At 41.2% G+C, this 22,379-nt stretch overlaps 1 protein-coding gene across 4 annotated transcripts in view; it reads left to right on the top strand.

The window, feature by feature from the left end:
* Positions 1-22,379, top strand: part of pex5la (peroxisomal biogenesis factor 5-like a) — a 100,448-nt gene that overhangs the window by 55,090 nt on the left and 22,979 nt on the right. For 3 of the 4 annotated variants that reach the window (XM_061684223.1, XM_061684220.1, XM_061684222.1), the window contains 6 exons: positions 10,315-10,426; positions 16,082-16,279; positions 17,422-17,545; positions 18,746-18,839; positions 19,065-19,094; positions 21,609-21,704. In XM_061684223.1, the coding sequence (XP_061540207.1) occupies positions 10,315-10,426; positions 16,082-16,279; positions 17,422-17,545; positions 18,746-18,839; positions 19,065-19,094; positions 21,609-21,704 (654 nt within the window). The remainder of the gene's footprint in view (positions 1-10,314; positions 10,427-16,081; positions 16,280-17,421; positions 17,546-18,745; positions 18,840-19,064; positions 19,095-21,608; positions 21,705-22,379) is intronic. The other variant, XM_061684221.1, reaches the window with a different exon arrangement.

The following is a 22,379-nucleotide window of genomic DNA, read 5'->3' on the forward strand; positions in this document are numbered from 1 at the left end:
ACAGTACAGTATCAATACACCAACCTCAAATACTGTAGATATTGTGGCTAAGGATGGGCAGTTGCGCACTTAATAGCAACTTTGAATTTGTAGTAGGGGTTGAACGACTTCAGATTTCTTGTGGTCAACGCTAAGGTGATGATAATCTAGTTGACCTTCATGAATCAATTATGTTATTAATATCTTTTTCAGTCGTCAACTCGCTGTGTGCGCCGCCAAACACACAGCTCACTCATTTACTCTCTCTGTCATCACTGTTTGCACAGGCCCCGCCCCCTGACTTAATTATCAATCACATTCAGATACTCACTCATCTGTTCACATTCCAATACCTTCATTGTCTAGCAGACAGTCAGACATGGTAAAACTCTAACATCAATTCATGTAACACGATTGCGACTAACCACAGTATACAATATACTGTAATATATCATAATAATTTACAATAATACAATACAGCTGGACGGAATGCTTTGCAACGTTTTGTAGCAAACCTGCATTTCTGTAACTTGGATTTCTTTTTTGTTGTTTTCATAAGAAACAACTCTCTATGAAACCACAAAAGTATCTGTGATTTCTGACTGGATGAGTGAATCAGGTGGTGGAGTCACTGGAAGGAGGAAGACGATAGGCGTGCCTGTGTCAGATTAAGGCTGACGGGTGATAGAATCTCTAGTTGGATGTTTTTGGCAACATTAAATATTCATTCTCACAATAAATAGGTTATTGATCCACCACTGCTTATCGTCGAAGGCTACACTAAAGTTCATCGACTATCTTTTCACTGTTACAGGAGGGCATTTGGTGAATTTGCTAATGGCCTGTGTGAGGATTTAAAGCTCTTTGTCAGCTAGCATTAGCAGGGGCCTTCTCAGATGGACATGCATTTATTATATTTGAGGACAGACTTGCATATATTACAAGTGACAGTGCTACCGATCTCATTTTTAGTGAAATATTTTCATACCCTTGAGGCACCGCTGTTAGATTGCTGCGCGAACCCACCACCTGTTGATTTCCTTAAGGCGTTCCTGTAGTTAATGCCAGAACACACGATTGGCGATTAGTCGACTCCAAGCTTTAACCACCATTGCGGAGTGGTAAAGCCGATGCATCAACTTATCGATTCAACCCCTATCAGGTACATGTTGTGACACATGGTTTTATCAAAAATGGTCCTCCACTACTAATCTCACTTTGATTAGATGAAGAGCAAAGAGCCAAAACCAAATGATAATTTTATTTTATTTTATTTTTTTATATATAAAGAAATGTCTGACAACGTTGAAAAAAATGAATGAACATGTTGAACAGTGTCAAATACGAGGGCTACATTTACCATTAAATTTTGAATTATACTGACGTGATGTCAAATAAAAATACATTGATTAATTGATAGCCTCTTTTTGTGGAAGCATGTAGTTTGACTTCAACTATCATTTAAAGCTGAGCAATATAGCTAAGAACCCTATGGATAACCTGGTTGTTCATTTATCATTGGACTCGAAGTGTATTTTAAAAATAATGGAATTGTCAGTTTCCCAACCCTAGTTTGGATTGAGTGCACTGAGCCGCTCTGATAACCGATTCAAATGTTTCACTGTCTGTGGATTTGATGAAAAACAATTCACATTTAACACTTTAAAATTAAAAATTAATAAACAGTAAACACAATTTTGGAAAATCTGAACAGACATAGATATTCATGTCTCAAAATTTCACATGATTATTTTGGTTATTGCCACTAAAATTGTCACTGAATTCTAAAACTCTAACATCCTAACAGTTGATATGCTAACATATAGCAAGATAGAAACCTGAGTAGAGAAAGTGGTGAGGTCATTGATACGGATTTTACATCTTGCCCTGTACTCGCATGCCATTTATAATGAAAATGTATTAAATGTCAACATACTAACAGGCGGTTTGCTAACTTATAGCAAAATAGCAACTGGAGTAACAAAACAGCAAAGACAGATACTGGATAAATTATTTGTGCAAAGACTAGATAATTTGAGTAATAAACATAACCTACTAAGTGATAGTCAGTATGGTTTTAGATCATCTAGATCTACTTTCATGGCTCTAATAGAGCTAGTGGAAGAGACAATAGGATGCATTGATAAAAGAAAATATGCAGTGGGTGGTTTCATTGACATAAAGAAAGCTTTTGACAGGATTAATCATGGGATCTGGCTAAAACAAAATGGAGAGGTATTGTGTCAGAGGGGTTCCACTCACCTGATTACAAAGTTATAATGCTAATAGGAAACAGTTAGTCCAAATCGTTAACCATAAATGAATGTGCTTGAACATTACCTGTGGTGTCCCGCACGGGTCTATCTTGGAACCCAAGCTATTTATTTTAGACAATGATATATGGAAAGTGTGTATCTATCCATCCATTCATTTTCCGTACTGCTTATCCATACTAGGGTCGCGAGTGTGCTCATGCCTATCCCAGCTGGCTCTGGGCGAGAGGCGCCCTGAACTGGTCACCAGTCAATCACTGGGCACATATAAACAAACAACCATTCGCTGTCACATTCACGCAATTTAATCTTCAATTAACCTACCATCCATGTTTTTGGGATGTGAGAGGAAACCGGAGTACCCAGAAAAAACCTACGCAGGCATAGGGAGAACATGCAAACTCCACACATCGGAGGCCGGATTTGAAGGATGAGGAAGATGTGCTTTCCTTACGTAAATGAGGGATAGTTGCTGTGTGAGGGTATTAATATAGTCCATGATTTGCTGAAGAATCTTATCCTGTCGGCTGATGTGGGCACCTTGGTGGACAAGCGCTTCCCTCAATGCTTCCGGAGTTGCTGTGTTCATAGTGGCCAGACTATTCTGTTACGGTTTGTACCAAACGGTATTGGAATGGACCCAAAAGCAGACTAAGACTGAAGAAGCAGTTGGAAGGGGTTTATTAGGGTGAAGCGCGAGGTCAAGGATTCCAAGGCGTTATGGTGGTCCGTAGGAGCAGGGAGCGTGCGGGAGACTGGAGCGTGAGCAGGTGAGTGAGCTTGGCAGTGTGGTTGGATCGAGCGTCGTGGCAACAGACACAAGAGGGCACTGGAGCAGGAGGAAAAATGGAGTAAGTTCAGGCACGGATATCAGGGAATCTGTTCTTAATATCGTGAGCAAAGAGTCGGACGGTGTACCGCGTAGGAGTGAGAATACGCTGGCGTTGGAACACAGGAACAGGCAGACTTAAGTGCAGGCTATGATGAGTGCTGATTGGAACAAGGTGCGCAGGCGAGGAGGTGAATAGCGCTGGAGACAGAGGGGGGAAAAAGAGGCACAGGGCACTAGCCACGCGTCACAGAGCAACTGTAGGGCACAGATCATGACACATATGGTAGCTAACCAGCTAACCACATTCAACACAAGTCAATAGGAATTGAACCAAAATAAAAAAGGGAAGCAAAAAACGTACCAAGATAAAAAATATTGACAATGCTAAACATAGCTACAATACCAACACAATTCAATCATGGACTGGCAATCCTCTCTTACTATCATGACACTTAGCCACTGCCTTATTTGGGGTACACAAACACCTATTATCAACATCTTAACCAATGATAAGTGTGCCAGACACCAAACATGACAAGGAAGAATCAAGGTGTGTGCTTAGTGCACTTGTGTGGGGTGTACGCAAGCTGACCAACACAGCACATCACAAAGATAACCATATCTCCACCAACAACTGTGAATCTCCTTCCCCGTACCAGAGGTCTGTCATTGTATTAAGACTGACCTGTGTAGTGACACAGGGTGTCCCAAACTGCAAGAAATACAAAGAAGATGGAAGAATAGGAGAAGAAGAATTGATAGAAGAAGCTAAGTTAACTGTTAGCTTAACTGGTAACTTGCTTGTGGTGGCAAACTCTTCTCCCTGTCATTTTTATTGTGGTGAATGACACGTCATACAAACACTCAAAACAACAGGTTGCTCCTCTATTTCAGGTCACTTACTCACTGGCTATTATTCCATTTCATGTTGCTATCCGTAGCTCGGCCAAGCTCAGTGTTGACCACACACAAAAGGATTTGCGATCATCAATATTGAATAGGTTCAATATTTACGACGATGCCCTGACTGTTTTCCGAGCAGTCTGTGAGAGAAAAATCATTCTTGACACACACCAAACCACAGGATAATCACTCAAGATAATAATTTACAGACATCCCACAATCAGGTTTTGCTAATTTTGATCAGAAGAGAGAACACATGCTCAATTTAAAACAAAGGTTCTTTGACATCTCCAGAGTCTTCTTCTGTTGGTTTACATCACCGTAACTTCCAGTTCCTTTGACACTGGCCCAAATTCTCTCTCTTGACGCCCACTGATGTCAGGCATTATGATGGGTCGATGTCCAAAATATGTACAATATTTAAGGTATTTTTCCCCCCCGAAATGAATTCCTTGATTTCTACAAGCTTTAAAGCATTGGAGACTTGGGTGCACTGTGTATATCAGTAATATATGAACTAGGCCAACAGACATCTAAAAAGGTCACAGCAGCGGGTGTCTGGGTCGCCAGCTGAGCTGTGTTGCTGCTCAGGGATTTTCAGTCCGAAAAATCCTGATAATTAGTTACAATGCTGGTTACGAAAAATATGCAAAATTAGTGTAAAGTGGGCGATAAATCCTATTAAGTTGTGTAAAGGGGTAAAAAGAATACTTAGGATGGCTACAATCCACTGGAGTTTAAAGATGACTGAATCCGAGCCAATTAAAAACTGAATAATTAAATACAAGCTGAAGATAAAACAACTGAATCAAACTGGCTGTAAAAGGCTCCAGGTTGCACCCAATAACTTTACTTCTTCACTTAAGTTTTCCTTTATGTAACCTATTCCAAGCTCACCTTGGAGCTTCTGGCAAATTTATGCCATTCCCTTGACAGTAACATCTGAAAGATCTCTTGAGTAAAGCCCAAGCGACACAATTAGTATGTTTTCCATTGCATAATTTACTAGATTACTCCTTAAAGCAGTTGTAGACAGATATTTAAGGTGCTTTGCAATAGCGACACAAAGAGATGGTATGCTTTGGTATTTTATTGTCAATCCTCAATATGTGTGGAACATATAGTGTAAATGCATCAATAGTAAATCTTAACCTCCCTGTAACGCTAGTGAGGTGTTTCCAATTTATAGTTGGTGTTTGTATGCTACCTGCCAGTAACAAGGGCACAAAGCAACTCCCCAGATTAAAATGGACAGTCCTCCATCACCATTTTATGGATGTTTAGGAGGAGGCAAAGACAAGTCTGTAAACACCTTTTAAAACTGGCCACACATCAAGACCTGAAACACACAAAAACATTTAAGCCATGTTTGCCACCAAGTGTTACATTTGAGTCAAGGTCACCGTGGTTCAGTTTGGTGCAGTAAAGCATGTTCTGGCTTCATTTTCCATTAAATACAGGAACAGTATGACGTCATGTGGAACATAGTATAAACCAGGAGTGTGAAACTCATTTTAGTTTGCGGGCCAAATTCACTTCAATTTAATCTCAAGTGGGCCAGACCACAATATTTGTGGCTTGCTTAAAAATCCATAAATAACAGCTATTCAAAGTTCAGTGAGCGTGCACCATTCAGTTATGCATCCTTTGTCAATTTCTACATAAAAATACAATTTGTGGCAGTACACCAAACCAACCACTTTTAAAGTAAAGCTTTTGACTGAAATATATTCAACGTCTTAAAATATTTTTCAATGAGGTATTTATTTTCACAGAACTGCAGTGCAAAGGTGTCACAGTAATTTATGTGATGCTGAAATTTGGCATCATTTGACCTTCACATGTGTTCCCGTCACTGTCATGCGTGTGTGTTCCGGTTGTTGCTTTCCCCCTGTCTCGTACACACCTGCTCCTGAGAGCATCTTCACCACCTGTGCCTCGTTCACCCTAATTACCCCTTGCATTTAACCTCATGTCTCATTCTTTCTTGTCGCCAGTTCGTTGTACTTTGTCGTCGCGTTCCAGCATTCCTTGTTTCCACGTCACAGACTCACAGTAAGACAAGACCTTGTTCCGATTATCGACCTCGCCTTTTTGCCTCCCGTTTTTGGATACTGTTGCATTTTTTGGATTGCCTGTCTGTGTACTGACCTCTGCCCGTATATTAAACCTCTCTTTTTGAAACTGTCCATTTGTTTTGGAGTCGGGCATTTTTGGGTCCTATCCTCTGTTCCGTTCATGACAGTCACATCATTTTATATGGCCTGCGAAAGCAAATCATGCCTATCAATTTCCACAATTCTAAATTTATTAAAAAAAATTATTATCCCCTAATCTGTTTTCAAAACTTGTAGTTATACATCAATTTTTTGTGTAAATGTAATAATATGGGCGGCACGGTGGAGACTGATTAGCACATCTGTCTCACAGTTCTGAGGAGCCGGGTTCAAATCCAGCCTCCCCTGCGAGTGGCTGGCGACCAGTTCAGGGTCTACCCTGCCTCTCGCTCGAAGATAGCTGATATAGGCTCCAGCACGCCCGTGAGCCTAGTGAGGATAAGCAGGAAGGAAAATGAAACCATGAACGAATGTAATAATATGATGAGGCGACTAAACATTTGTATGGTTTCAAAGTCATACCGGCTTTCTGAGGGAAACCGCAACTACAATGTGGCTCGCAACTAAAAATGTTCGAGATAGGCGGCACGGTGGACGACTGGTTAGCACATCGGCCTCACAGTTCTGGGGACCGGGGTTCAAATCTCCCCGCCTGTGTGGAGTTTGCATTTTCTCCCCGTGCCTGTGTGGGTTTTCTCCGGACACTCCGGTTTCCTCCCACATCCCAAAGACATGCAGGGTAGGTTAATTGAATACTCGAAATTGCCCTTAGATGCGAATGTGCCACTTGGCTTGGCAGCCAGCGAGAGAATGTTGGCCGAATGTTTGATATTCTCCTGACATTCAGTTCTCACACGCTCGTACTCGGCCTCATAACTACTTGTAATAAAACCAAATAGCAGTCATGTTAAACTCGCAGCATAGGGGCACCATCTGGCCGGCCACATAATTTTATATGGCCAGCGAAAGCAAATCATTTGCGTCAACTTCCATCATTCTTGCTAAAATCTCTACCATAATTTCACATAGTAATATGTAATAAGATATTGCAAGCATTTTTTTTCTACCCAAACCCTTTTTACAGTAACCTGAACAATAGTTGAACAAATTATTATCCTTGACTTCTGATTTGAAAACTAGTTAGCCATCACTTTTTATGTAGAATACAATGATCTGGCAATGAACCGTTTATATGGTTTCACTGTCATAACGGCCCTCTCAGGGACACTGTATCAATAATGTGGCCTGTGGAAAAAAATGTTTGACACCCCTGCTAGTATAGACATTCAAACAGGCAGGCAGACAGATGCATACAGTAGACAGTGATTGTGGGATGGAAATGTCTTCATGTGGCTTTTTTGACAGCGCTGACCTTCAGTCATTCACAACACTGTACGTAATGTAAACATCACTCTGCAGGAAATGACAATACACAGAGAGGCATATACAGACGTATTGTATTTACATTCCCCGTGACAAAAAGGAGGGGAAAAAACGTCCTAGGTCGTCCATCATTCCAGGACACTAAAAGGTGATATAAAGGTGGGCCCAGGTTTTAACGGCTGACAGTTACTCTCATGTACATGTCCCAAGAAGACACTTTGCAAGTACCACAAAAATTGGTATTCACTGACAGATGTTTCTCTGATTATCATTTACACTTCTACTGCAAACATGTGCATTTATGAATAGCATTTGCATTGTTAATAAATCTTGCTCTTCACCCTGAATACCCAATGCGTTTTGTTCTTTTTAACACAGGTAGACACTTTGAAAAGTGCAACATTTAAACTTATTTCTTTGACTGTTATTTTTCTGAGCAGTATGAATTGTTGACATACAAGTTGGTTTTGACTGAGTAGGGAAACGTACTGCCTGAGGCATCGCCCAGAGCAATACACAGGTGCTCTTAATGCCACAGTACCTTCACAACCAATGACTACTAGCGTCGTATGTAGAGTTTATGGATGGAGAGAGTTTTCAGTTAAGTTTGAGTTTAAATATACATCTGTCAACTTTCTTTTACACTTGTACGATTAATGAGCCATGAATTTGACTTTAACAAGTCTCCCTTCTGTTTCTTCAAACCCTGTACATTTAAAGGGAGAGATTGCAGTTAGAAAAAAACATATTTAAAAAAAATAAACACTTTTTGTCATATCCCGTTTGTTAAAACTGTCAAAATGACCTGACAGTAGAATATTATTAAAATGATCTTTTGAAAAATCACCCCTCCCTGGCCCCATCTAATGCATTTATTATTATTATTTTACCACTGGGCACAACAGGACAAGAATAGCCAATCAGAGAGTATAGGGACAGGAGGCATGACAAATAGTCAGTCAATCATTTGCACACACCCACTATGCACGCAGAGGCTCGCGGTGATGTACCACAGAGTAGACTATTATAGTTTCTTGGCTGGATGATTTAACTCCGGTTACCAACAAACGTTAAAAAGAAGAAATTCGACAGCTTTCTTCTTCAAATCATAGGTAAAGATTTATAACCGGTGGTGTGTGTCTTATACACGGACGGCTGCATGGCTGAACTTAGAAAACCACTGCGTTTGTCACATTTTCACCAATTCGCCAGGTAAGTTGATCATCGATGTTGTACTTTTCATTGATTGTACCTTCCAAAAAATACAACATCCAACCGATAACATTTCATGTAACACTGCACACACTCGGCCGACCTCGAGCCAGGCGAGGGTGACGAACCGGTCTCTTCCTTGGTCTTTTTTGCTGTCTAAGTTTGGTGATCTGGGGGCATTTCTTTAGGCCGAGACACAAGGGGACGGGGACTGAAATGAGGCTGCATTCAAATATTTCAAGCAGTTTGAGAAAAACTGCATATTGTCTCTTTAAAGGAGGTCATTTTGAGCTCCGAACGGATTACTTCTACTTGTATTATTTGTTTATTATTGAGGAACAAATGTTAAAATATAAACACATCTGAGGTTATGGCGAGTACTAAAGGAACAAATCCTCCCTAAAATGCAGACACTTTATGGAAGAGCTGTTTAAAGAGATGGAGGGTGCAGCAAAAGTGGTTAAACAACATAGCTTATTAAGTTGTTGATTTGCAACTGCTTTTTTCACCCATGTCTACTCTCAAGGAGCCAACTAACAGTACAGATTCGGAGTGAGTTTAAATTAACCAGAATAAATAGACTGCAGCTTGGGGAGCTGAGCTGTTGCTACCACACATAAAGACAATTAGTTTTGCTGATGCCCCTCCAACCCACATTCATTTTTCATTTTTCCTTAACTAAAAAGCTGGAAAGACTTTGGAGTACCACATTAATACTACCCCACTCATTATGTGGCTGTTGGTTTATTAGAGATAAAATAACATTTAATTAAAGCTGATACACTTTGGAATGATTCATTGCCTCAATAAAAGGTCAATATTTAATCATTAACACCTTAACCTGCGGCCATATTCAATTAAATGATTAGCCAAACAAACTTTCTATTAGTCAATAAACAAAGAGCACAAAACCCCTTTGTAAATGTATTTTATCACAATGTGTCGGCAACATCTGTGAGACAGAGTCGTTTTTTTTCAACACAGCACAATGTCAGATTACCTGTGCCACGTGGGCTTTTTGCAGCACAGCAAAAACTCATATGGAACAAAGTAATGACCCATTCTCTCGATTTATTTTCATTTTCACTTTGTTTGCCAAGTACCAAAAATGCGCATAAAACCATCCACAGTATTATGCATCATCTAAAATGGCTACGGCTTTTTTACATTTCATTAAAATTCCACATGCAAATACAGCCCTCAGAACTACAATAGCAAGTGTCAAATTTCCTTTCTGCCAAACACACAAGCTGAGACCAGCGCTTACCTTTCCTCCACGACACAATTGGCTCTTAGCTCCAAAATTCTGAAGCACTGATTCAGCCTTGGAGCGTCCAAGCTTCAAGACAGAAGCAATGAATTGGAAGCATTCTACATTTGCACTGGAAGATTGTTGTATCACAAGGACAAAATGATTAGCATTTTTATGGTATGGGGAGATATGTTGGGTTATTGTTTGGGACACATCCTGCAGATTTGACACAGCTCCATCCATTTTCTACACCAAATGATTACCCAGCAATTTTATCATGTAAAATGTTACTTTTCAACTCTAGTCAAAAATACAGCATTCTGGATTTTGGATTCAAATCTATTTTGTATTTTGCTGTTCCAGCTAGTGAGTGAGCAACAAGAGAGTCGCCCGCTTCTGAGCCCATCAATTGACGATTTCCTCTGCGAGACCAAGTGTGATGAGCTTTCCCGCCCAGTGACCTCCAACACAGCAGGTACAACAAACAACAGTCATTTTTATTTTATTTTTTTAAAAGGTAATCAGACTAAACTGCTTGTTTAATATATTTCCTTTAACAAATTATGTCCAAATATGCAGTTTAAAATGGATCAAGTGCTGAATGTGATAGAGTGTGTGATGCGTACATCACCCATATTACATACATACATATCATCATTATTATTATTATTATTATTATTCATTCATCCATTTCTATCCGCTTATCCGAGGTCGGATTGCGGTAGAAGAAGCTTCAGTAGGGACGTCCAGACTTCCCTCTTTCCAGCCACTTCGTCCGTATCTTCCGGGGGGATCCTGAGGCCTTCCCAGGCCACCCTGTCTCTCCAGCGTGTCCTGGGTCATCCCTGGGGCCTCCCCCCAGTGGGACGTGCCTGTAACACCTCGCTAGCGAGGCGTCCGGGAGGGCATCCTAACCAAATGCCCAAACCACCTCATCTGCCTCCCTTCTATTCAGAGGAGCAGCGGTTCGACTCTGAGCCCCTCCCGGATGAACAAGCTTCTCACCCTATCTCTAAGGGAGAGCCCGGACACCCTGCAGAGGAAATCATTTCGGCTGCTTGTATCCACGATCTTGTTCTTTCGGTCACGGCCCACAGCTCGTGACCATCGGTGAGGGTAGGAAATAGAAATTGAGAGCTTTGCCTTTTGGTTCAGCTCCTTCTTCAGCACGATAGGCCGATACAGAGTCCGCATCACTGCAGTCGCTGCACCGATCCACCTGTCAATCTCCTGCTCCATTCTTCCCTCACTCATGAACAAGACCCAGAGATACTTGAACTCCTCCACTTGGGGCTCTTCCTCAACCCAGAGAGGCCACTCCACCCTTTTCCAACTGAGCACCATGGTCTCAGATTTGTAGGTGCTGATTTTCATCCCAGCCGCTTCACACTCTGCTGCAAACTGCTCCAATGAGAGTTGAAGATCACAGTTGGATGCAGCCATCAGAACCACATCATCTGCAAAAAGCAGAGATGTAATACTGACCCTCCATAATTCTTCCCAATCACACCCTTCCAGGTCTCACTGTCATTGCCCACGTGAGCGCTGAAGTCCCCCAGCAGAACAAGAGAGTCCGAAGCGGGAGTGCTCTCCAGCACACCCTAAAGTGTGGGCACTCTGAGCTGCTGTTTCCTGCATAAGCACAAACAACATTTAGGACCCGTCCTCCCACCTGAAGGCAGAGGGTGTCTACCCTCTCGTCTACTGGGGTGAACCCCGACATACAGGCACCGGGCCAGAGTGGAAGAGAGTCCAACCCCTCTTGAGAAAACTGGTACCGCAGCCTGAGCTATGTGTTGTGGTGAGCCAAACTATGTCCAGTCGGAATTTCTTGACCTCACACACCAACTCAGGCTCTTTTCCTGCCAGAGTGGTGACATTCCACATCCCTAGAGCCAGGTACTGTAGCTGAGCATTGCCTTTGACCGCCACCCACCTCACACAGCACCTGACCCATGGCTGTGCCCGGCCAGGCCCCATGGTTGCCACAAGGCGCTTGCCATCGATCCCCACTTCCCTAATTGTCTGTGGGTGTGTCACCCGAAAATGTGTGCAACTTGATTGTTCACACTAAGAGATGCGGAAGCTAATCTGCCAACAGAATTTCATCTGCCAAATGCACTAAATTGCTAAACAGTTAATTTTGCAGATTTGGAGATGTGATTCATCAAACCTGAGACAAATTGTAATTTTGCATCTTTAAATACCGTATATAAAAGGTAGGTGCAAACAGCAGTGCTGTGCATAACCATGTCAAGGAGACGCAGGCAAAATCAGAGCCAAGGGTAACAACCCATCTTTTTCACTCATGTAAACATTTTTGAAATGCCAGAAACAAAAATTATCAGGTCATATTGTCTATTCAGCAATGTAATTCTGGGCTGACTTAGCGCTAGTAACCTATAAGAAAACTCCTTGTAAGTCTGAATTTCCTTCCATCTGCAATTGACAATTGTTTGGTACTGTCCTCCCCCAGAGCAGTTTTTTGGGTTTGCTGTCCCAAATATTAAACACAATGTCACGCAGGAAGGGCACTCAGTTGTAGTTCTCCCATCTTGCATCTTATATACCACATTATGTATTGTATTCAAACTAACCATTAATTACATTGACGATACTGTGGGAAACACTCAGCTTCTGGCTCTCAAACACCTGAAGTAGCGCCTGTTGGCAGTGCTTTAGGCCTAATATCAATAGTGCTCATGGAATGTACAGCAGTTTGAAGCCAAGTCTTTCTTCATGTAAAAAAAAAAAAAAAAAGATCTTGGGCTCCAAACTGTAAAGGTTTGTTCCATGAAATGTAGCCTGGATCTATCCTATTATACAAAACTGGTTTCCTCCCACCCCACAGTTTGAGTACGTGCCAGTGCAGTGGATTTAGGTGTGATCCTTTGTCAGCCTGTCATACAATGTGATTGACTGAAGAAGCAGTGAATAATGCTGAGCAGGACTGAGCAAGCGAAGAAAATCAATGCGGAATTTTAATTACAAGCTCAAATATATGCAAATCCACAAGTGGATCTCTTGCATACGGTTTTATTTATTTATGTTTTTGCTACTGGAAAAAAATTCAAGTTTAGTTTCATGGGTGTGTGAGGTTAAAAATATGTCAAAATATAGTTATCAGGCTACATTCGGTTTATGGACAATCACGCCAGACATTAGGATTAGACCGATAGGACTCTCGATTGGGCGAAATGTTTATTTATGACTTCAATAACTGCATTTTTGTCAGGATTTGTGCAAAATTGTAATTGTGTTCTTCCTCAGTACATGTGCCAACCTTCCACAAAGTTTCACCAAAAATTGGCGATGACGTTTATGCGTAATCCTGATCACTAACAAAGAGTCAATAAAGGGCCTCTTGCCTACATGCTGGGTGGAGATAATCTAATTTTCAATTGCACTCACTTACTACACAGAAAAGGGCAGTGAAGGAGGTTATTGATTGTCTACTGGTTCAAACGGGCGGAACGGTGGACGACTGGTTAGAAAATTGGTTATTACGTCTGCCTCACAGTGCTGAGGACCGGGGTTCAATCCTCGGCCCGCCTGTGTGGAGTTTGCATGTTCTCCCTGTGCCTGTGTGGGTTTTCTCCGGTTTCCTCCCACATCCCAAAAAAAATGCATGGTAGGTTAATTGAAGACTCTAAATTGCCCGTAGGTGTGAATGTGAGTGCGAATGGTTGATTGTTTGTATGTTCAGGGTGTACCCCACCTCCTCCCCTATGATAGCTGGGTTAGGCTCCAGCACGCCCGCGACCCTAGTGAGGAGAAGCGGCTCAGAAGATGGATGGATGGATGGATGGATGGATGGTTCAAACGGCTGACTTTTATCCAGCCAGCATTGTATGTGTGAATATGAGTGTCTCTGTGCAACCAATCCAGGTTGTAGTCAGCCTTTTGCCCAGTCAGATGGGATAGACTACAGTTTAACTACGACCATGAACAAGAGATGGATGTCCTGAACGAGGCAATCCACCCACTTCCCCACTGAGAACCATGGCATTCGTTATGGAGGTGTATACCTACACGCTCAGCAGTGAACTGTCCCAGCAAGCACGGAAGGTCACAGTTTGGTTAAGCAATCAGGACCACATCGTCCACAAATAAGCAGGACTGAGGTCCTCAGGCCACAAAACAAGACACACTCACTACCCTGGCTGTGCCTGAATATTCTATTCGTAAGGAACATAACAAGACTCCAATGTCCACAGTGAACAATCCAGAGAGGAAAGAAATCGTACAGCAACCCCATTTTTGTAAATTAACAATCTTATTACCATTTAAAAACACAGCCATATTCATGCTCAAAGGACACATCTATTTGTTTAATTTGAGCCCAACCCATAGCATTCTTCCAAGCAGGATAAGAATCGAAGAAAAAAATTGGATTTATAAATAAAACAGTCTTGCTCAGTCTTAGTCTGAGCAATTGTCTTGCCAGTCTCATTAATTTCAGCTCAATGGTGTCAACACATTTTGAAAGTCCTGCTTTGTAATAAATGCCTTTGTGGGTTTTTTTTTTATGCTAAAATCTCTTCAGACAACCTCCCCCCATGAGCGCATCTCCCCCATATTTATAATTGTGCTTGTCATCTTAATAGCACAAGTCACGGGCGACATGCAAACGCTCTGATTACGCCCAGATTTCAGTCAACAAACTCTCTCAGCTGGTTATCATGAAACAGCAGCACGCCAATTATCCCGTCATCATTCTGCAGCTTTGAGCTCCCGTTACACAGGGTAAACAGTCATCGAGGGACCCGGGAATTTGACTGAGATTCTATAAATGTGAGTTTAAGAGTTACCACCCACTGTATGGACATGTACGCATAAAAATTAACAGCAATCAGAAGAAACCATTAAGAGACAGTATAGTACATGTGAATGGCACTGATGATACAAAACAGTCTTGTATTAGGAAAATTGTAAAAGAGATTAAAAACTGCCAGTGTGACTTTTATTTCTTTTTTTTCTGTCAGGTATTGGCAGTTATGATTATTAAAACTCTGCAACCAAAAAATATGTGATGATCCAATGTTTCAAAAAGTTGCATTCAATTTGAAATTAAAAGAAGACAAGAAAAGAAATCACACACAGAAGTTTTCGGCCTTCAATCCTGGGGTCATAAAACGCATCATGAAAGTCAATTAAACAGAAAGATGCTCCTCCTCATAAGCCTGACATCCATTTAGATTGTTTCAAACAACGCCATATTATTAAATGTAGGTGCTGAATCGCCTACATTTCATTTCAGGACAACATAGTCCATCATCTCAAAGCTCATTTTGTCAAATGAATAATATTAAAACAAAAGAGTGAATTTATTAGGTGAGAGAATATGTAAATTTCCCCACATAGTTTTTTTCCCATTAAAGGTTTGATATATTAATCATAAAAATGTGTTCAGTGAAAATTAGATGCGTTACTGTGACTGATTACGTCAGAAAATGTTTTATTGGCCAAATTACTTGCACAGTTATATGAATGCAAATATTAGGATGTGGTTTATGACACTGGCACTGTCCTTTCAGGACATCTCTTTCCAATGTTTATGTTATATATAATACAGAATAGTCAGTTCAGTTGCTTTATTGCTGTTTTCAAACAATTACCAGAGTCTGTGACTACCTGAGTTCCTGTTTCTGCTGGCTCTTTGTCTAGGGGCACAACACTGTTTGCCCCTAGTTAGTCATTCCAACAGCCAAGTGTTTTTACAGTGGCCTCAGTTATCATTCAGCCTGCCCTATGACTGCTGCCTGGTATCAGCATGAAAACCTGGGACATGACAAGGCAGGTTTTTCAGTTGTGAAGCTTCATAAAGAATCTATATTTGTTTTGGCCTGTGCAACTTAAATATTTTTTTAGACAAAACGCAACTGCGTTCAGGATGGGATGAGCACTTTTCATAAACCCCATTTAACAGTGACAAAATATTGCAGTCTGCATTTGGCAGTTCATGCGCGTCATGGGAAAATATGAAATTATTTGTGCTTTTTTTCCCATCTGGGCATCACATTCCCATCAAAGCCAGGTTGGAAATCATAAAAGAGCCAAAACAAATCTAGATTTACACAGTGTGAACGCGCCAATAAAGTGTTTTGTTTTTGGGGGGGGGGTTTGGCAGTTCTGTCATCAACATTGGACCTACTGGACCTCAGTGAGCCAAGTGAGCACAGGAAGAACAAAGACAGGAAGAGTCCTCGTTCGGCCAGGAGAGACAAGCAGAACAGTCCGCACAGGAAAAAGACTGCCGAGACAGAGCTGATCCAGGTGGAGGTGGAACAGAGCATGCGGACACCAGAGAGGGCATCACTAGAGTCCGGTATGGACGCCGTGCAAACAATATAAGGAAACAGTCAAACCCTTTCAGAGCAACAAAGCGTTCACTGGGAACTAATTAGGCAATGTTAAACAGCAGTGGAGTGAATAATTCATGGCAAGAAAGCATAAGATAAGCATGTTATTTCAAGAAAAAAAAACAATGTTTGAACTATTGATAAATGTTATTTTTAGAGCTGTTATTTTTAGATTTTTATTTTTTGCACCTTGTTTAATCTTTTAGACCATTAGTGGTTTCACAGTCCAAAATTACATTTACATGGCTTAAAGTGAGAAAAATCCAGGCGGTGGAGGGGGTTACCATTACAGTAACTTGTTACTCCATTTTTTTTATACTGTTTGTACAATATTTTTGTTACATATGCCTCACGTTTAAATGTGATTGTATTGTTTTATGTGTGTTTATAGACCTTTCAAAACATTTAAGTGCCATGAATGCAACAAAAAACATGCCTAGGGTGTATTTAAATAGGGTATTTCTATGTCAGGGATTTTACTTAAGTACAATACTTGACTTCATGTGGATGTGAAAAACCCGGTACGACTGTGTTTGCCTTTGACAACAGCACTGCCAGCGATGACCGGCCCACATAACCAAAGTGTGACAGCGTAACGGTGGATCACTCGGCTTGTGCTAGCAAGCCAACCAGCTAAACGTACCTCGCGGTTATAACCTGCGGACGAGGTTAGACTCCCCCAGCCTTCTGCAGGCTTCTCTTTACCGATCGATCGATCGAGGCTTGTGGCTGCTCGGCTCCCCGCACGTGAAAGCTGGTCAGCCTGTCTGTGAGCCTGCAGCAAGCAGCGCCGTTTCCCCACTTGGAGGAAAAACTCAAGTGAACTATACTGGCCTCAGTAGCAGCAAGAGGGAACTATAAGATAACCATACAATTACAAGCAGTATGGTAGATGTTTTTACAGCGTACGGACACCTCTATCTGCCACGCTCGATCGCATGTTGTGAGCTTTTTTGTTTTTGACAAACCCATACGCCGGATATCCGGCACAACGCCGGCATACTTTAAGCCATGCAGTTAATTGCAACAACAAAACCTTTACTTTGGTTGCCTCTTATGCCAGTTCAATCTGCTTTGTAGTTTTATTGATGCTTATCTTTGTGTGCAGCTATTATTGGTTCACCGTTGGATAAATGGGAAGAGTTGAACCCCAACCCTGAGAGAAACGGTAACAGGAAGTGGAAACTGGAGAGACGGCGTTCATCAAGAAACTCTTCGAATGAATTTCTGTGGTAAGCATTGTCCTGGACACTGATATGTGGCAGAGTAATACATCAGGGGGAAAGATCCATGCAGGATATAAAGTTAGGTCAAGAATTATGCGGACGAGTGTTTGTATACCGCGATGCATTTGAAAGCCGTGTCAAAATGGTGGAACCAGCGTGATGTCATGGCTGTATAGGGTTACTCACGGAAGGCACTGCTTGGTGTTTCAAGTGTCAGAGTCTGTCCCCCTTTCATTCAGTGTTCCTCTACGTACCATATTCTCTTGTTCATGTGTAAGCCTGTTTTTTACGCGCCTGGCTTGCGCACCTTCAAGGTCCACACATTATCATTCTGACACACCCATCGTGCAGAAGCGCCGAATGTGCGTGCAAATGTCGATGAAGCGTGACTCATTGAAGTCTGAGGCTACCTGTAATTCCCGGAGAGTGATGTTTTCCTGAGACGTGAATGTCACAGAAAACCATTTCGAAAATCTTGCACACTTTGAATAGGAAATAAACAAGTGAAGTTAGTCGTCAAGTTGATGAAAATGTGCAATATGATGTTTCACCTTAACAGGGTGCTATCCTTTGGAGTACGGAAGAGGAAAAGTGCTTAGGTCCACAGGAGAATCATGCGTAGCGCCAGAGAATGCCCACATCTTGGGCTGTTCCACCTAGAGTGCGTAGCTAGCATGAGGAAAATATTTTGTCTGGCCAACCCTTGTGCATCCATGGTCTTGCCTAGAAGAATTTTTCAAAATGGTAGAATGCCAAAACAACTCCTTTCAAATGCCCTGCGCTTAATGGATTTTCCCCCCCTTGCATTACTTTTAATTTTATATTTTAAGTAGTTTTGAAACCATTGCTTTTACACTTTTACTTGAGTAAAAAGCTTGAGTTAATACTCCTACTTCTACAGAAGTCTTCTGAAACCCTAATATCTGTCCTTCAACTTGAGTAATGGACATGAATACTTTTGACACTTCTGTTAGACTGCAAAGGAATTTAATTGAAAAAAAAAAAGTTTATCTCCCAATACTTACCAAACTGTCCATAGTATAGCAATTAGTGTTGCTTTTTATATTAGGTGTTTATACTGTATGTTTGAAGACATAACCACATACGGTCCTTTGTGTAGATTTAGTATAGACAAATAGAGTGTTTTATGTCCAACAATAACTTGGATTGTAAGTACTTATTTCAGCTACTTCTGCACTACTTTAGGTCCGTTGACTGTAAAGCCCAATTAGAGCCATTGAATAAGAACTGCATGGAAGCAAACACCAAAGTGGAGCCAGAGTCTGCCCTAGCGTCTCAAGTAAGTGCTCAGTGTGATTAGGATTTGTCAGTAATCATCTTTATTGTTGACACTGTCTGCATTTGAAGTCATCATCCTTTAAAAGTGATACAGCATGGAAATATTGTTTGTATTGACAGACATTTAGACCCTGGACCAAACCACTACTGTATTTTAACCCTTTAAGTTTGTATGTGTTTGTTTCGCCGTCATTTGTCCTAACACCCTACAAATCTTCCATTTCAGCTCAACAGGCAGTATATTAGTGGAAGACATGTAAGCCTCCCTATGCATCCTTTCAATTCATTTGGAAAGACTTAAACATTTGCACCGCAAAAAGAGCATTGCACCATGTCGTGAAATTTGACTTTCAAAACGAGCAGCTTGACTTGAAGCAAAGAGTTGCTTTTGGGGAATTCCAGATTGCTCCGTGGTGGTGCTACATGGTCCAAATGTGAAGAGCTTTCTTGCTGGGTGGATGTCTGTGCAGGTCTGCGTAAGGGGTCTTATTTCTGATGCCATTATTAGATTAATAGCCTATGAATTATTGAGCCGTCTTACTCTGAGCCCATTAGTGTTGATCTCACTGAGCTAGCTATGCATACGTCACCTTTTCAGCGCCCGCATTAATAATTGATTTGGTATTAAAGATAGCTGTCCAAGATGGATGGGAGTTATTCTCAAACAAGCACATAAAATTTGTTGCACTCAAGAGTTGAACAGTTCACAGACAGGCTTAGTCTCCAAATATTTGGTAGGTATGCAAAATACACGTACCGACTGCTTGGAAAACTCAAGATGTGTTTTGCATGGAGTTTGCAAAATGAGTCTGTGGAAAAATCAACCCCCTTAGTAATCATGCAGTGCTAGCATTTCAAGAGTTTTCCAGGCGTGATGAAGGCTCATTTTGTCTAAAAATTATCTTCCCTCAAGATGGACTGCAATGATTTTTGTCAGCTCTCAAATACATATTCTGTTCTTCACAAAATGCAGAGAACAGTTAGACAAATGAACTAGACAATAACACACACCTGAAATGCAGTATACTATTCAAGTACTGTGTTATGTAAACAGTCATTATATTTGCTTCCTTTCAACAGACTTGCAGTGGTAAAGTCGATGACTCTTGTCCTTCAACTCTCATTTGGACCATGCAAAAAAAAAAAAAAAGTCAGGACTAACAAATTGCGATTCTCGTAATTAAATGTTTTGTGTGTCACCCCATACTTTCAAGTAGAGACACCACAGCTTATCAATATATATGTTTTCTGAAATGCCAAAAGTGGACAAACAGTCAGCTAATATAAAAAAAATACATGTAGATAACAGAAGACAATACAGATACATAATTCTCTTCTATTTCCATCCATCCATTTTTGACACCGCTTATCTTCATATCCCAAGCGAGTTAGGAGCTGATTCGAACACGACAACTGTGAGGCTTACACACCAACGACAAGGGCAAAGTGCGAACTTCTGTTCTTTTCTGAAATTAACACTGAATCAATTTGAGAATAAAATAAAGTGAGTCTTCTTCTGAAAGCAAGTAAAAACCTTAGCTTAGTCACTGTTTCAAGTGGTCCTAATAACGTATTTTTCGGACTATAAGGCGTACTTAAAATCCTTACATTTTCTCAAAGAATCGACAGAGCGCCTTATGTGTGAATTCTGGTTGTGCTTACTGACCTCGAACCGATTTTATGTGGTACACGGCGCTCAAAAATCTGTCAAAAGATTTAAGTATGACTTTGGTAAACTACGAAGCCGGATTGTCGGAGCATTATGGCTACTGTAGTGAGGAGGCTCGTGGAGTAATACTTACTGTGCTTCAACATATTATGCTGTGTGTCCAAGTAATATATCTGACTGTTTTGTTTCGCTTAATGCGCCTTATAATCCGGTGCCCCTTATAGTCCGAAAAATACGGTACTTGATTCTTGGCTGCATCCGTTTACCGGTAATTGTGAGCAGAAGCTGATGAAAAAAACATTTCATATTCTGCTCAGTCTAAATATTGTAAGATGTGTTTATTAGGTTTTGGGGTGAATTTTCCTTGACTAATTTGACATATACAGCATGTTTGTCATATTAAAAAAAGAAATCTTAAAATTAAAAAAGGCATACTAAAGTTACCTGTCATCCATCCATCAGTACTGCGATTATGCAACCCATTCCATTGGACACCACAAACTCTACACGCACCCGTTAGTTCTTCTTGAATAGATTTGATGACCTAATCTTTTCCTATGTTCAGTCTATATCATCATTACAATAAATCACGCATCTTAATGTGAAATTGTTTAACCTACGCTGCAGTATAGTATAGCTATAGTCGCACGTTTCCTGAGCTGGTCTGTTTTAAATTTAAATACTGGATGTTTAGAGTTACACCTGTGAGGCCATCAGCGTGTTGCGGGGAGTAGGATTGCATGTGCAGGTGCACAAGAGTGGATGTCGGGACGCGGTTGAACCCGAGAGAGGTTGCCTGAGTATAGCATGGTGTTCAGATGAGGGTTGGAGTGAGCTGCTGACACGAATGATTGAGCTTAGCATGTCAGGGGCTGTGTTGAGGAGGAGATATTCACTCGTCCCTGGGAAAGCAGAGAAGGCTGACCCCTGCACACACTCCCTGCCTGTCTCCCTCTGGCTGATTGTTCGTGTGCGCGTGTGTGTGTGTGCGCGTGTGTGCGTGTGCGTGCGTGATGGGCTATATGTGGATGATTAATGGACTGTGTTTCTGCAGCTACGTATATACTATGAATTGTCCGTGTGCGTGTGTGTATGTAATAGGCTCGTCTAACCAAGGATCAGCGGTGGGGCAGCGCCCTCCTTTCCAGACATCAGTCCCTAGAAGAGGAGTTTGAGAGAGCCAAGGCTGCTGTGGAGGTAGGCAGACTGCCGCTTGGCGCTGGGGGAGGTAGAGAAAGTACTTCTACATGACATAGCTGTTGTGCTGTTTAATCATTGACACGACACGTGTCACTTGTAAAAAGAAAGGACATGCATGTTAATTATACGAATTTGCAAGTAAATCAAAACCACAATAACAATGAGTCATTTTTGGAGGTCTTTGTGAATCAGGATCATTTTGTTGTTTCCACAAAACGTTTTCCATTTTTATTAGCTCATTGCTGTGTAAATGTTCCTACAGATAAAACAAGCCTGTCAACTGTCTTACTATGTTTATACAGTGGACCCCCGCGTACCTGCAGCTCGGCACCTACAGCTTCAGCTATTTGTTGAATTTTTTTCAATTTCTCTTCCATTTATTTTTCAAATTTTCTTCAATTTTCAATTTTTTTTAATTTTTGTTTTTCCTTATTTTGGGAGGAATCAACTCCGAAAAGGTTTATTGGTGGTTTATCCTCGTTTGTTCAGGGATTTCACCCCCCCCCCCCTCCCCCCCATGCAATTATAATGGGTGTCAATTATACGTACATTTTATCGCCGCTGTGTGATGACAACCATGTCCTGTATGTCACATTATCATATATCTTTTAGGGGGAAACATTTTTATATACAGTAATAACGGCTTTGAATGATAGAAGCTTCCCGCAAACT

This window comes from Phycodurus eques, chromosome 8 (assembly GCF_024500275.1).
Source record: "Phycodurus eques isolate BA_2022a chromosome 8, UOR_Pequ_1.1, whole genome shotgun sequence".
NCBI classification, from domain to species: domain Eukaryota; kingdom Metazoa; phylum Chordata; class Actinopteri; order Syngnathiformes; family Syngnathidae; genus Phycodurus; species Phycodurus eques.